Genomic DNA, 15,591 nt, shown 5'->3' with positions numbered 1-15,591 from the left:
TTGATAAATTTTTATAAAAATGTTGTAGAACTCATGTAAGATTAATGTCATTAAATAATTCTATCAATAATAATATTTTAAATTTAGATGAATAGTCGTTAAAAAATAATGAAAATTATATTATTTATTTGTTCATCATATAATACAATAATTATTAAATTACTTGTAATCTCCGCTTAATTCACTTTGAATTTCTTGTAAAGTTTTACCCTTTGTTTCTGGAAGTATGAAGAGTGTGAATAGAACACTCAAAATACATAATACTGCGAAAAGCCAGTATGCAGCAAAATCACCAAAGGTGGATGTTACAGCACTGAAATATTTAGTAATCAAAAATGCCAATGTCCAACACACAAATACAGTAATTCCAGATGCTTTGGTTTTAACTTCTGAAGCAAACATTTCTCCCATCACTGTCCAAGGCAATGGACCCCATCCAATACTATAAGTAGCAATGAATACCATCAAGGAAACTATTGGCAACCAGCCAATACTGCTTACATCAGTTTTTGCCTCATCCTTAAGATAAAAAAAGAGTCCCAAAGTTCCCTGAAATGTCACATTAATTAAAAAATAAGTCTTCAATGAGTATTAAAAATTATTTAATTGCATTTAAATCACTGACCAGGCTCAATGTAGTTCCTACACCTGATGCTATCAATAATAATCTCCGTCCCAATCGATCTACTACCAGCGGAGTAATACATGATGCACCAAGTTGAACTAATCCAACTATAATTGTTTCTAAAGAAGAATTAATCCCACTGTTTCCGGCACTAGCAAAAATAGTTTCAGAATAAAAGAGAACAACGTTTATTCCAGTTGTTTGTTGAAATGTTACCAATGCGCAGGTGAAGACAAGAGCCTTGAAGTTTGTTTTCACTGTGAATAGATCTGTAAAACTGGCTTCTTTGCTAAAAGCTTCTTCAACCACCGCCTGTCATGAATAAAATTGAATAGAATTAATTATTCTCTCATATCCTCGAGACATATTTTCAAGTTCATTGTTCTAAACAACTTTGTATACTTTCCTTAACATAATGTCATATTAGTATTCAAACCATTACATCATATTCTTAAATAATATGTATACACATACAGAATAATATTTAGTGTTAGCAATGTCAATGTTAAAGTCACAAAATAAATAGCAGACAATATTTTTACGATAGCAATTGGAAATTTGAATTTTTTTAAATACAAATTAACAATTATTCAAAGACATATTTCTTTTCCTTATAATTTTTAATCAGAAACTAGAACTTAGATTAAGATAGCAGATAATTATTATTTTATCATTACACTTGTTCTTTTTTTTGGCTGACAAAATATCTTCTTTTGTTCAAATTATCTGAACATCGGATATTTCTATTAACCAAAAATTATCTATGGTGATACGTGAGAAATAATTTCTTAAACATTTTAACCTTAAAGCTGTCATTTCAACATTCGCTTGGTCCTCAAAACTTTATCAAAACTAAAGTTGATGATGTTTGAATTTATAAATAAAATTATCTATTAAGGTATAAGAAAAGAAATTCGATAGAATTATCGATTAATCTAACCTGAATTTCATCAGCTTCATCTTTCACTGCAGATGTGCTTTTTCCTCTAAGCTTTGCTAATACATCAATCACCTCACTTTTGCGACCCTGAGCAGCCAAAAAATATGGAGATTCTGGCATTTTAAAGAAACAGACAAAAAAGGCAATGGGCAGTGCAGCACAAGTAATCCAAAATACTGTATAAGAAACATATGGTCCAATAGCATATGCATAGAGCAATCCAACAGTGATGAATAATTGAAGAAATGATCCAAGTATTCCTCGAATCGAAGGTTCAGCAATTTCTCCACAATACATTGGCAAGACTGTGAAGGGAAATGCAATGGAAAGACCAGCAATCAATCGAGCTGCATATAGAACTTCTATGACTGTGGCTGAAGCAATGAGAATCCAAGATATCAGAAAAGGTATAACGGAGGAAAGAAGTGTTACCCTTCTTCCAAATCTGTAATATATAGAATTAAAATCAGAGGATATATTTGCTTTCATTGTTATTAATAATCAATTTATCATTAAATCAACAAACATCGATTCTATTCTTTTTAAAATGATTCATCTATTCTTCATATTTTAGAATTGTGTTTAATGATTTTATAGATCAAATAAGCAAATGTCCAATCGTGATTTACCATTTATTTCATTATCTAAAAATATACTAATTAAGTAATTATTTATTGCAAAAATAATGATATGTAAATAAAGAAATAAAATATCAATAGAAAATATGTAATACTTTTCAGCTAAATATGCTGCAAGAAAACTGCCGATAAGTGCACCAACAGAAACGAGAGATCCAACCCAAGACGATTCATCTTTGCTAATTGAAACACCTAGAGGGTTGTCTTCCACTACAGGGCTTTTTTCAAGCTTGAAAAGAGTTGGACTAGTCCAGCCAAGCATTGATCCTCCAGCAACAATACTTAGATTCGCTGTCAATAAAAGTTACTAATATTATTCTAAAATTAGTCGAAAGGAATATGGATGATTGTTTATTCTGTCGACGAGTGATTGCTTCACTTGACTCTTGAGTAATTTTCATTATCGTCACAACTGTTATATCTTGTAGTAGTGGAGCTGTAGATTTTTTTCTACTGTCATTAAAAACTAATTTTTCGTATTGAAAGTGTGATAAGTCATCTGACGATTGCTACGATTCAGTGTTTGTTCGGTAGAGATGTTTATAGATCCTATGTCAACTCTAACACTTGAGTACATTAAATTAATAAAATTCTTTAATGGCAATTGTAATACATGTCGATCATGTACGCTGTCAAAAAAATTAATTTGATTAAAAATCAATATTTAAATTTAATATTACTTTCAAGACCACAGCTAAGTTATACATCGTTTAAGTGTCTGTCATTTTAATGACAGAAAAAAACTATAATCTCACTAAAATCATTTCCTCTTCAGTCTATTAAACGTTCGTACATTAGTAGTAGTTGACTACTTAATATTTCCGGATGCATAAAATTCACGTAATGACTTTAAAGTAAAGGAAAATGTAGTTTAACACTTTGCATTTGGTATGACCACATTCGACTGAGAAGATTACAATAAAACACGTGGAAGCCTTGAAATTTCGTGAAATATGGTAATAAAAAATTTATTATTTAACATTTAAAATTTTTAAAATTAATAAAAATAATTTAATTTTAATTTTAATTATTAATCATTATTACCAGCTATAGCTGCTACAAATTGAAGAAGCTGGGAGCCCTTCTCATGGGCCATTATGTTTTTACCCGGATTTTTTTTCACTGACCGAATGTTATCGTCTTCAACAACGTGTGACACTGTAGAGTGATTTTGATGACTAGTGGAAATAGTACAAAAGCCAGCTGAAGATTTGGAAAAACTCTTGTCCACCAGCTCGTATTGATACTCTTTATACCGCCCCTCTATCATACTGGAATTCTCTGACTTATTCATGGTGGGGCGATTTGATCTTTTATACGTTCTTATAATAATCAATTGTATTTTTAACCCTCCGATTAACGGTAAATTTGATGATACACTTCAGATATAATATCACACTAATATCTATCAATTAGTTAAAATATAATTATCTTTATTTTTCCAAATGATCTAACAGATTAACACTTTAAGGAAGTTCAAGCTAAGAGTCTAAGATCATCTCACATCTGATATATTCTGGTATTTTTACAATCAATAAAAACAATAAAAGGTTGTAATGCCAAGAAAAGGAACCAGACACTACACCAGAAGTAACAACTGGTTACTGAATGAATGTCTTTTTAGCTAGGTGACAAAAAACCACCTGATAATTTAGCATTACTGAGACATATGACAATATTTTATCAATTTCTTTATCATTTTTTATCATAGACGATTTTTACTCTTTGTAATTTCAATGAATTATTTAATTATAATAATTAAATAATTTATTATCAACAGCAAAAAGTTTCATAGAAAATTCGAAAGCTTTTGTAAATTTATTTAATAAGAAATTGGTAATTAATTGATTATTAGCAATGAATTGTCAATTAAATATCTTTAACTTCTAATTTTGTGACAATATTCATTATCTTTTAATCCGACAATAAAATATAGTTTGGCACAGGTTGACTTGTGTATGATGTAGATTTTATATGATTATTAAATATTACAATTTAAATATTTGTTCAAATCTATAAGCGTAATGAAGTGAAAAAATACGATGTTCAACGTTTCGTTTCAATCATAGGAAAGTCTAGCTTATAGTCTATAGATATAAATCGATCGCTTGGATATATTGACCGTGATTTCTTGATAAAGTCTATTTTTTACGGCGATAAAGATTATCGATGAAAAATCTCATGTAAACTTACAGTTTTTTTTTTCTATTAGTATGAAGTTTTCTTCATGAGTATTACTGATAAGCCCATATTGCAGTAGTCTTATAGACATTTATCAAAATATCATCACTATTTGTTATGATTACTATTGTTGCTCATATAAATTTTCTCGATAATTATTTGCCACAAAATATTGTCAAGTGTAGAGCAAATATGAATGAAAGAAAAAAATGCATTGTAAAATAAATAAGTTTATCGACTAGCGAAATCTTAAGGCCTGCCTGAGACTGGTCTTACGACACCATTTAATTCATTCTGTATCTCTTGAAGTGTCTTTCCTTTAGTTTCAATTAGGAAGAAATATTCAAAGACAGTAGCAAATGCCATTATGCCAGCAAAAACCCAGAAAGTAACTCCAGCTCCAAGTTGTTCTTTCATGGAAGGAAATGTTTTTGTTACAAGAAACACTAGAAACCAATTGAGCATGACAGCTAAACCTGATGCTAAAGCTTTCGTTTCCGCTGTGAATAACTCTCCCATCAACATCCAAGGAATTGGTCCCAATCTTTAATTAAATAAATATTTTTTATTAATAAAATATTCTTCAAATAAATGGATAAATATCTAACTGCGATCAATTACCCTATAGAAAATGCAATCATAAATAACGTTAGTGATAAAAGAGGAAGCCAGCCGAGATTAGAGACATCCTGATCACCATCTTTAAGCTTGAAATATAATCCAAGGGCTATTAAACTAAGAGACATAAATGCTGAAGAAAATAATAAAAGTGGTTTTCGTCCAGCTCTGTCTACAATCAGAGCAGCAACTCCTGCCATCACTGCCTGTAATAAAGAATATTAATTAGTTTTAGTTATTTAAATATTCAATTTAAAAAATAAAGTGAAATAATTTACTTGAACAAGAGCAACAATAATAGCAGCAAGATCAGCATTTAAATCACTTCCAGCAGCTTCAAAGATTGTTACTGTATAGAAAATGACTGCATTAATTCCAGACAATTGTTGGAATGCCATCATACCAAAAGAGCCTAAAACCGCTTTTCTAGATCCAGGGGTTTTTATTAAATCAAATATGGAGCTCTTTTTGGAAGCATTTTCTTCAACTTCTCGTTGCATTACTGATAGTTCTTCACTGAGGTCGTAATCGCTGCCTCGAAATATTTGCAGAGCTTTTGAAGCTTCCGTCTTTCTTCCTTGGCCCTAGAATAAAAGATATTTGTTACGATGCTTAAAACATTCACGATAATTTGAATGTTCTAATAAAAAAAATGACAATGCTAGGTTTCACCACCTACCACAAGCCACATTGGTGATTCATGCATCCAAACAAACGTGGCTATAAAAAGAATTTCAACAATAGCACATAGGATTGCAAGAACTGTATAAGATGTATACGATCCAAATATGAAAGTTGCCACTATTCCAGATGCTAAGAAAAGCTGAAACATAGCACCTAGAGTTCCTCGTGCCGATGGAGATGCAATTTCAGCAATATATGCTGGCACGAGAACACAAGATGCTCCAACTGAAATACCAACAATAAATCTTGCTGCATATAACATCCAGACAGATTTTGCGATGAGTATTAACAACCAAGAGAGAAGAAATGGCCCTGATAAAAATAAAAGAGCTTTCTTTCGGCCTAATTTATCTGCCATAGCTCCAGCTGGAAGTGCTCCAACCATTGCTCCAATAGCACATAGTGAGCTCACCCAAGAGCCTTGCTCAGGAGTTATTGGTAACCAAGAATCTGTGGCTCCGAGTTTCGGTAATACCGGGGAAGTCCATGCTAGAGCATTACCTACTCCTACGGCTAATAAACTTGCTAGAAAAGAAATCATGATATAAATTTTATTATCATTAAAAGAATCTTTTACAAAATTTAATCTTCATCATTTTAAATGAAAAAATGTTAATGAGTTCACAGAACTATGACTTTATCGGATATGTGATATTTTTTGGTATCTTTTAAGATAATTTTCAGTATTATCTACCGATATTTTTCATCATATTACAATCAAATAATTTGATATTATTTCATAATGATCAAGATATTTTTCAATTCATATTTAAAAAAGTTCTAATGAAGACATGATTGATGAACGATGACGATTACAATTTAATTTACCTGAGCACGCAGCAAGATATTGCCACAATTTCTTACTCTCTTGATTAATAGTTGGAGATTGATTAGCATCACTCATCATACCTGTAGTCTCCATCGCTCACAATGATCCTGCAGTTCTCTTGTTATATTTAAAAGATGATGCAGGACTTGTGGAAAAACTTAATGGTATCAAGACACTAATTCAATCATCCGCATATCACGAATCTCAGATTGATACTATCAATTCATCACTATCATCAATCTAAGTTATCAGATTCGACGAAGAAAAGAAAAATTTTCTTCAGAAAGTCAATCCACACTTTACATTAGTGATAAGTTTTCTTAAGTACTTCGTCATAGAACTAATTTGTACGTCCCTCAAATGCTTGAAAAAACGATGAAAAATTATGATATTGAACCATTAGTTAGGCTTTTTATCTAGTCTATTTACACGGGGAATCTGATAAAATTAACACCGCGAATAAGGTGTACTAAGTGAAGTTACTTAATCGGTCTAAAGTAATATTTATTCTTTTAATTTTTCTTCGAATGTATTCATCAAACTACTTCCTATGAAAATAATCATCGAAATGATAAGAATGTTACTCCAACGAGAGGTCAGTAATGTGGACTTTAACAACAAAATTATATTTTATAAATTTATTCTATAAAAAATTGTAAACAAAAATCTACCTTTACAAGTAATTTTTCTTTTTTTAGTAATTTATAAAGATCACATTATACTCTTCTAGACAGATGTATCAATTCTGTTCTAGCCTGTAATTTATTTTACAATTTATCTATGAAAATATTCATCAACCTATGAAATATTTTTTTATTTAATCTTACTATGTAAATTTGAAGAACTATCGTTCTTTAATATTTCTATAAAAAAATTTTATGTAATTAATGAATATGGTTTTTATAAAGCTTTAATTGATAAAAAAAATTATCATTTAATAAAGATTAAAAAACAATATTTCACAGGTCGTTTAGTGCTTCAATATTTACTTAAACATTAATAAGGCCCTTAAGTTTCATTTCATAGTTTACTGGTAACTCACAGCTTTTTAACTGTGAAAATGATTATGAAATATTTTCATACTAAATAGATAGAAGAACAGAAAGCTATAAATGTTGAATAAGTAGCATTAAAATAAAATACAAATGATTACTAAAATACAATGTAATGTTGATAATTACAGCCAGGGCACCAAAAATTTTTCTATATCACCATTTTTACTGCTAAAAATAAATCAACTAAGATTTACTCATAAAAAAAAAGAAAAAAATTATGTACCAATTAATTCATTTTCTTTTATCCTCAGAGGATTATCGTAGTAAAATATCTACAAAATAAACTGGCATGAAGATCCTTTCTTTTATCTTCAGATCAACGTTTACTTTTTCACTCTCGAGTACATAAATATCAATTTTCCAGGTTCCATTGGTTGAATAAACCTGTATTTTCTTGCACTTAATTTTTCCAAAAGAGCTTTGAAATCTGCTTCAGTATGATGATTACTCCAACGAATAGTAATGAAGTTTATTTGTACATTTTCCCAAGGAATTGTATCAAGCACCTGGAATGAATGAGCAAAACAGTTTAATAAAAAAAAGTTATAATTTGATAAAAGAAATTCTTTTATCAATTAGAAACAAATATTAACATACTTGTATATCAGATACATCAGTACTATCCAAGTTTAGATAGTCGATAGTTGTTTGATTATACGCAAGAAGAACACTATATAAAGGGAAGCACTTGAGTCTTGCAGTAGGAGGTCCCTCATCAGAGAAAATCAAACTGTTTGGGCCTTCACCTAATTTTGTCACCCGAACTTCTGACTCCTGGTGATAAGTTATCTACAAAATAAAATAATAATTTATTTTATACTTCTGATAAACAGCAATAAAAGTAACGGGAACGAAAATAAAACTTTAAAAAACCTTACCTCTTTAGTATCTTTATCAGTACTTAAGCAAGCATGTAAAACTCTCGTTAATGGATTTCTATTGCTTCTGCGGACTTCAAAGAACGATCTGAAATCTGTAAGCACTAATACTCCTCTCCAACCATACTTGGCTTCTAACCATGACGTAGTTAATACAGCACCAGGTCGATTAATATATTCAAGGTAAACACCGTTACGTTTACCCTGTAGAAGAGTAACAAGAGTCTTTTCATCAGGCGTTTCTGATACATTATGAGTATCTTGATGAGTTGTTTTTTTGAATTGTACTTCACGAATGTAAGCCACTAGTTGAGGATTATCCATAGATACACTTGTAAGTATGTAATCTCTTGTCATGTTAGCATCAAATGCTTGCCTCCTGCAAATAAAACAGACGATTTATTTCTGTCCTACATATTTAACATTTATTCAATGAGCCAAATAATAAGGTTGACGAGACAAAATAAATACCGAAGTGCTGCTGCTTCACTCCAGATCAGCAGTAAAGCCATTGCTGTTGAAAATGCTGCTAAAAATGCTAGACAAGGAGCCACTCTGCGCCACCAACTTTTTTTATGACTACTTCCAAGAGAAATTGATGTCACTGGTAAAGGTGCTGTTGTTCCAGCAACTGAAGGAATCTGTGGGATACCCATTCCAGCCATTCTGTAAATTGAAATAATTTTTTCTAAGTAAAATTCTTAAGAATCAATAGAAGTTATTGTTAAAATATTTTTTTAATATATTTTTTTACTTGTGAAATGAATGTAAAGCTATAAAAAATATAGATGTAATTAAAGTCAAGATTTATGTAGTAATTTATCATTATAAATTGACAAAACATGATGAAATTAATCACTCTTATTCGATAAATAATTCAATTACTGAACTCCTATAAATTTTTGACAGCGGAAGCGTAAAATAATCTATCATTTATCACTTCAAGAGTAATTTTCAATAAATAATTCAAATACTACAGAGAAGTAAATTGATGTCACAATCAAAGCTTTCTAGTTCATATAAAATTGCTGAATAACATTAATAATGTCAATATGATTAACAATTCAACAGAATCAATGATTAAATAAAATTCAATTTATTCTAAAAAATATTGTTTCAACTTACATGTTTTTTTTGTTTGTTATTTTGAAAGAATAAACAAAATCCTGATTTTCCACTCTCACAGTCGTTTGAAATATTATTATCAAACGTTAGACAAGGTGTGAATTGTTAGGCTTTCGCTGGCCATAGGGCTGTTCTGTACAATCTTTACACACAACCAATCAACTATTTTAGCAGCTCCAATATTCTGTAACACAACACGTGTTTAACATTGAATATAAAATTAAAATATACACAGATATGCATATTATATGTCCGAAAACGATAGAATTAACAGAAACATAAGTAGCGTCGGTTTACAGTCAGACGAGAACGTTAGTGAATGTCTGCACCGCATGTTCATTCTCCCTCTCTCTCTCTCCATCCATTCTACTTTCTCTCTCGCACTCTTAATCATTTTTCTCTCTTCCTCTTTACCATTCGATTTTATGTATTGTTACTTCCAATTTTCACTCAACAAAAACTCGTGAACTCATTGTTTACCATGTACATCCGTTCTGGAATAACATGTATATGCGAACGTAACTTATACAAATATAGTGACATAAATGTATATAACCACTTAAATAATGAATACTGAAATCGGATCATCAATTAAACATTCAGAGATGGTTGAGTAGAATCTTGTTGGAGAATTGAACGTACCTAAATGATCAAGTAATTGAAACAGACGCCAGTATAATTACAACTGTCCCTCGTTGATGAATCAGTAACTTTCCGAATGTACACAAGGTAATTTAATTAATAAAATTTAATTTAAGAAATATCACAAGACACTTTGAAGACTTAGAATTATTTAGGCTCTGATAATTTATTTAATTGAGATCGCTTATAATATTTTTTTCATTTCACAGCTATTTACATCAATGTTTGACTATTTTTTACAATAAAATAGTTAATAAAATTTTAATTTAGATGCTAAATTATTGAAATAAACTAAATAAAGACCCAATATGAGTCTAAGAGTCGTATGAAACCCAACTGACGGTTTATAACCACAGCACCTGGAACGCATGCGGCATGACGGTCGTAGAGTACAATGCTTTTAATCTTCTCTCTTTGTCAGGTATAGTAGAAATATCTTGAATCCTCTCTGTTACTCTCACACTTAAAATTCAAGCCACCATGAGTCACACCCGCTTCTCTCCCTTCCCATTCTCTTGCTGGTGCTCTTTTTATTCTTCTTATATTAATTTTATTTTCTTCAAACTCAGAGAATCACATTCACATCTGCTCAAATCCCTCCTTCTCCTCTCCAAGTTTTCCTTTCAATTCTCTATTACGGATTCCGAATATTCATTTAATATCACTTGATCTAGTTTTCATAGTGTATGTTTTTTAACAGTTGATTTCAATCACACGTGTCAGGATTGCAGCATTTAAATTCCTAAGTTAAATGAAGAGATAGAGAGAAAAAGGTATTGCAGGTAGGAATCAGTGGTTCTCATAGAACAAGACATTTGTGTTCACAGGCATCTCTACAATGATTGATAATGAAAAAAAAAACATGTATTATATAGGTCATGTTGGCAATTGGATGAAGATGTAGGAGGATGCGCAGCTTTTTATGCGTGGATGGTGTGTAAGGATATATCGCACTCCGTTGGTTTTCAATACAGCTTTAATTTCTCAGTATTAGATGCTCGTTAGAGTCGTTAAGTAGAGAGCGCTGGAGCCAACTAAATATTTTGCCTTAAACAAGTCAATTATTGTTCAAAATTAAGGTGATGCATTCATTGATTATTCATATCTATTATTAAGATGTTAAACAATTTATAATAAGAGATCTATTTAAACTGTTGATGAATTGTTTGTTTGATTTATATTTCAGAGTTCCTATTGTGCATTGTAATTCCTAAATTATCTAATGCGCAATAACCCTGGCACTTCTATGATTCCACTAAGCGGATTTTGTTTGAGATCGACTATTTATAAATTCGACATCTTTCACAAGATCTCTGAGATCTTTCTGAAATAAATTAATGTTGGAATGCCGGCGTCCTATTGTCAATTTTACCGTGTTTACTATTCTGATAAATATAGTTCTCATGAAAATGGGAGGTCATCAATCACGAAGTGTATCCTTACCTGGAGAAGAAGGTAATTCAATACTTGACTTTATAATTTCTTAATTAAACATTTCTTGAAATATTTTTATGACATTCAGAAAATTTACCACCTCTTGCATTAATTAATTAATGATAACTTGATTTACTTTTATTGCAATTAACTTGGTGAGTTTTTAAAAACAGTTTTTACGCCATAAATTAACTCTAATTAGTTTCAATAAAATAGGAAATACTCAAGTTATATGCCTTAATTGCAATGGCCATTGGATCAATACAGTGTTTCATTGAGTAAATATTCACACTTTTCTATTTGCTATTTATTCTAGTGCATTGGTGATTATTTAATAATTCAGTAATTGTACTACATACCAATAGAATATTTGAAAAAAAAAATTCCTTGGAGTAGTTTTGAAATTATAAAATAATTTGCACATCCCGTGTGAACATTTCAAACAATATTAAAAAAAAAATGTCAACACAATCAATAGGAAAAATAAAAAAAAAGCTGATGGATTATGAATAGAAACTAGAGCTTTTACGAATACATGACTCTTTGTTAAAAGAGCTTTGTAATCAATAACATAGAAAATATTGAAATTTATCAGTTCAGATCTTTGCACACAATTCTCTTTTATGTCGTTTTTAGTCACATTGTATTAAAAAAAAATTCACTCGTTAATTGAACAAAAATATAAATCTATTTTCACAAAGTCATTGTAGGAAGGGATAATATTGTTAAGTTGTTTAAAAAGCATTGAAATATGATTTATAAGTAGCTCTACCTACAAAGGTATCCCATCCCACTTTCTTTAAGTACTTAGTTAAAAAAACTTAATGCTAGAAATGACTTACTCTTATAATATTCATAATATGCAGTTTACATTACAGCTTGAATATAGTGATCCGATTAGCTACCGTTCTTCTTCTTGGGTATCAAACAACTGGAACCACTTTATTCTTTCGTTACAGTTATCAAGAAGCTTTTGATTCTTTCGAGTTTTTATGGAAAATCTATTTTTGGAGTACAATAGATTTGTATCGGTTTTTTTTTTTGGTACAATATCCTGTTATGCTGAAGATTATCTTGCAATTTTTTATTTCTCTCTTTCTATATAGAGATCACGAAATTCATTGCCTGAAAACATATCAGTAAATTGGAAAAAAGTAGAATTCATTGATGTTGGTTTGACGTATTTTAATTCAATATTTTATTATATTTTCAGTCAATTTCAACCATTTTCAAGTGCTTCGAGCAATAGGAAAAGGGAGTTTTGGCAAAGTATGCATCGTAAAAAAAGGAGAACACAGTGGCGAAATGTATGCAATGAAGTACATGCATAAAACCGAGTGTGCAATGAGGGGTGCATTAAAAAATGTAGCTCGAGAGGTGGAAATCATGTCGAAATTGGAGCATCCTTTTCTCGTAAATCTCTGGTTTAGTTTTCAAGGTAATTCTGCAATAAATTTTCGCATGAAACTACAACTTCATGAGCAATTGATTTATCAATGCTAAACAAACAACAAGTATATTACTGATACTTAATCTTTTTCAACTATAGATGAAGAGGATTTTTTTATGGTGACTGATCTACTTCTTGGTGGAGATTTGAGATATCATATTCAGCAACAAGTACGATTTTCTGAAGAAAGCGTTATCTTATTCATAGCAGAGATCGCTTTGGCTTTGGATTATTTGAAGAGTAAGAAGATTATTCATAGGGATATAAAACCCGATAACATTTTACTGGATGAAGAAGGTAAATTTACAATAATCCATGATGAATAGGTCTTATACAATATCAATCAAATATAATATAAAAAAATTGTATTTTAAATTTCCAATGAAAACTAAACCATTTGAGTTGATTTCAAAAAATAACATGAATCCAGTATCAATAAATATCAATTATTTGAAATTGAAAATAAAGTTTTAATATTTATTAAAATGTAAGACAGAAATGAAATATTGAAAAAGAAAAATAATAGAATTGTAATCTGTGGATTTGTATCATAATCCTATAGATAAGCAATGATACATGGGTAATCACTTTATAATTTGCATAGTGAATTAATTTCCACATTACAAATACAAACAGTATTTAGCATTCATATTCAGTATTATTTACTTAATTTTCTATCAGCATATTAAACGTAAATATTGATATATAAAGTAATGATGTTGTTTGCAGGACATGCCCATGTAGCTGACTTCAATGTTGCAACAATGCTGGAGGATAATGAATTGGCGACGTCGATGTCTGGGACCAAACCATACATAGGTGAATTAAGCGTAAGCCAGTAGCTGATGATAGAACATGTACTGTATCGTTTACACTGAATCAAGTTCCCTCGGTCAGCTCCAGAGATTTATATGTGTTCCTGTGAGGCCTATGGAGTCCATGGATACGGATACTCAGTTGATTGGTGGAGTCTGGGTGTTTTGGCGTGGGAGGCTCTTGAAGGTGTCCGACCATTTCCTATCCACTCCGGTACTAGTTCCAGAGAAGCTCTTCGAATAATGCAGGCGAGTGTGAGTAAGTCTTTATATCTTAATGGTCATTTTTAATGAATCTATTTATTTTTAGGATTACAGACCGGTTTTCTCTTCCAAATGGAGTGTACCAATGTCACAACTCCTTGATAGCTTACTCACATATGAATCTAAAAAACGTACAGCATCTCTTCAGCAACTACAACAAGCAAAAGCTATGAATCATTTAGACTTTGATAAAGTACTTTGCAAAAAAATTAAACCTAAATTCACACCGTCCAAAAGCCATCTAAATTGTGATCCTACCTTTGAGTTAGAGGAGATGATTATTGAAGAGAGACCACTTCACAAGAAAAAAAAGAGGCTGGCAAAACAACGATCGCTTAAAAGTCAAGATCCTGAGAATCAGATAGAACAATTTCCAGCCAATGGTTTAGGAATTAATGTATTGACTGATCCTACTAGTCTTGCTTTTATTCCAGAATATCCTGTTTATAATAGAGCACGTGAACTAGAGCAGCGACAAAAAGAAGAAAAAGAGAAACAGTGGGAGGAAGAACTTAAACTTGCTATGGCAGAAGCTGAGAGCAAGTTAAAGTAAGTCTATTTCAAATCAAATCAACAAATAACAAATAAACACCAAACAATTTTGTCATCAACTAATAATCATTCTCATTTTGAAAATATTTCATTACAACCAAGAAGACTATCTGGAGCTACATCTTCAGATATTGATTTTATTGATGCCAGCCCAGAAGTGTCTACCTCTTAACACCTTTTGCTAACTTGTTATTATTCTACATATTCTAAATATATACAGAGTTCTTATTAAGAACTTATTGGAGGATTTTATCTTTACTTACAAAAATCAAAACCTAAAGTGTATGCTTCCTTATATTGATACTTGAGAAGATGAAAAATAATATACAAAAATGCACAATTTACCTTTAATAATACTATATTTTATATGTTAAATAAAAAATTCACTAGCTATTCATAATTATGTAAAGTATAAAAACAAATAAAGCACAAAGAGTGTGTTTAAGATCTTTTGTATTACTTCTTTGATCCATCATTGTACATCTTGAGGCAGCTATTACTGTTAAAATGCGCAAGTTTATTTTCACTAGCTTTCAAATATTTTTTTCACCCTCCATAAGATGAATAATTAAACCAATGGTTCATATTAAATATCATGAATTTATAGAAGTAAGATAATATTCCTTTCGTGACTATAAATACTCTTAAAATAATAATGATGCTCATGTGATCTTAACGTATGCGTGAAGGTGGACAATATCTTCTCTTCAAAGTTTTTTATGTTCAAGAACAGTATAATTTTCTTTATTTTTATTCTTCTTCGATAATTTTCCTCCATTATCATATATATTATGTAATATTTCCAGAAACAACATATACAAGCTCACATTATCTTAGATCGAGAAGGCTAAGAAATTCATA

General features: G+C 30.5%; 3 protein-coding genes across 6 annotated transcripts; 1 reads left to right on the top strand and 2 right to left on the bottom strand.

The window, feature by feature from the left end:
- Positions 1 to 101: 101 nt before the first annotated feature.
- On the bottom strand, positions 102 to 6,755 carry LOC118074843 (uncharacterized). Its single transcript, XM_035096334.1, has 10 exons — positions 6,515 to 6,755; positions 5,682 to 6,211; positions 5,281 to 5,586; positions 5,006 to 5,208; positions 4,641 to 4,928; positions 3,248 to 3,582; positions 2,299 to 2,494; positions 1,566 to 2,010; positions 626 to 937; positions 102 to 549 (listed from the first exon to the last, which is right to left on the bottom strand). The coding sequence occupies exons 1-10, from the start codon at positions 6,606 to 6,608 to the stop codon at positions 160 to 162; spliced, it is 3,099 nt and encodes a 1,032-aa protein (XP_034952225.1). The 5' UTR covers positions 6,609 to 6,755; the 3' UTR covers positions 102 to 159.
- Positions 6,756 to 7,213: 458 nt separating this feature from the next.
- On the bottom strand, positions 7,214 to 10,720 carry S (EGF receptor activation regulator Star). The gene is made up of 6 exons (XM_035096035.1): positions 10,216 to 10,720; positions 9,574 to 9,757; positions 8,920 to 9,114; positions 8,449 to 8,827; positions 8,168 to 8,359; positions 7,214 to 8,076 (listed from the first exon to the last, which is right to left on the bottom strand). Exons 3-6 carry the CDS (start codon positions 9,111 to 9,113, stop codon positions 7,894 to 7,896), a joined length of 948 nt encoding a protein of 315 aa, XP_034951926.1. The 5' UTR covers position 9,114; positions 9,574 to 9,757; positions 10,216 to 10,720; the 3' UTR covers positions 7,214 to 7,893.
- A 15-nt stretch (positions 10,721 to 10,735) lies between these two features.
- Positions 10,736 to 15,140, top strand: LOC118074650 (serine/threonine-protein kinase 32A). 4 transcript variants are annotated; one of them, XM_035096031.1, is made up of 9 exons: positions 10,736 to 10,997; positions 11,091 to 11,294; positions 11,402 to 11,670; positions 12,863 to 13,087; positions 13,199 to 13,396; positions 13,829 to 13,929; positions 13,984 to 14,169; positions 14,225 to 14,727; positions 14,836 to 15,140. In XM_035096031.1, the coding sequence occupies exons 3-9, from the start codon at positions 11,553 to 11,555 to the stop codon at positions 14,900 to 14,902; spliced, it is 1,398 nt and encodes a 465-aa protein (XP_034951922.1). In that variant the 5' UTR covers positions 10,736 to 10,997; positions 11,091 to 11,294; positions 11,402 to 11,552; the 3' UTR covers positions 14,903 to 15,140. The 4 variants fall into 4 exon arrangements, with proteins under 4 accessions (XP_034951922.1, XP_034951921.1, XP_034951923.1 ...); XM_035096030.1 differs by having other exon boundaries at positions 14,833 to 15,140; XM_035096032.1 differs by having other exon boundaries at positions 10,738 to 10,997; positions 13,829 to 13,918; positions 13,997 to 14,169; positions 14,833 to 15,140.
- Positions 15,141 to 15,591: the final 451 nt, after the last annotated feature.

The sequence above is a fragment of the Chelonus insularis genome, unplaced genomic scaffold, assembly GCF_013357705.1.
Source record: "Chelonus insularis isolate UGA/USDA-ARS -01 unplaced genomic scaffold, ASM1335770v1 contig_139_pilon, whole genome shotgun sequence".
Lineage (NCBI taxonomy): Eukaryota > Metazoa > Arthropoda > Insecta > Hymenoptera > Braconidae > Chelonus > Chelonus insularis.
This window is presented reverse-complemented; position numbering and strand designations above follow the sequence as displayed.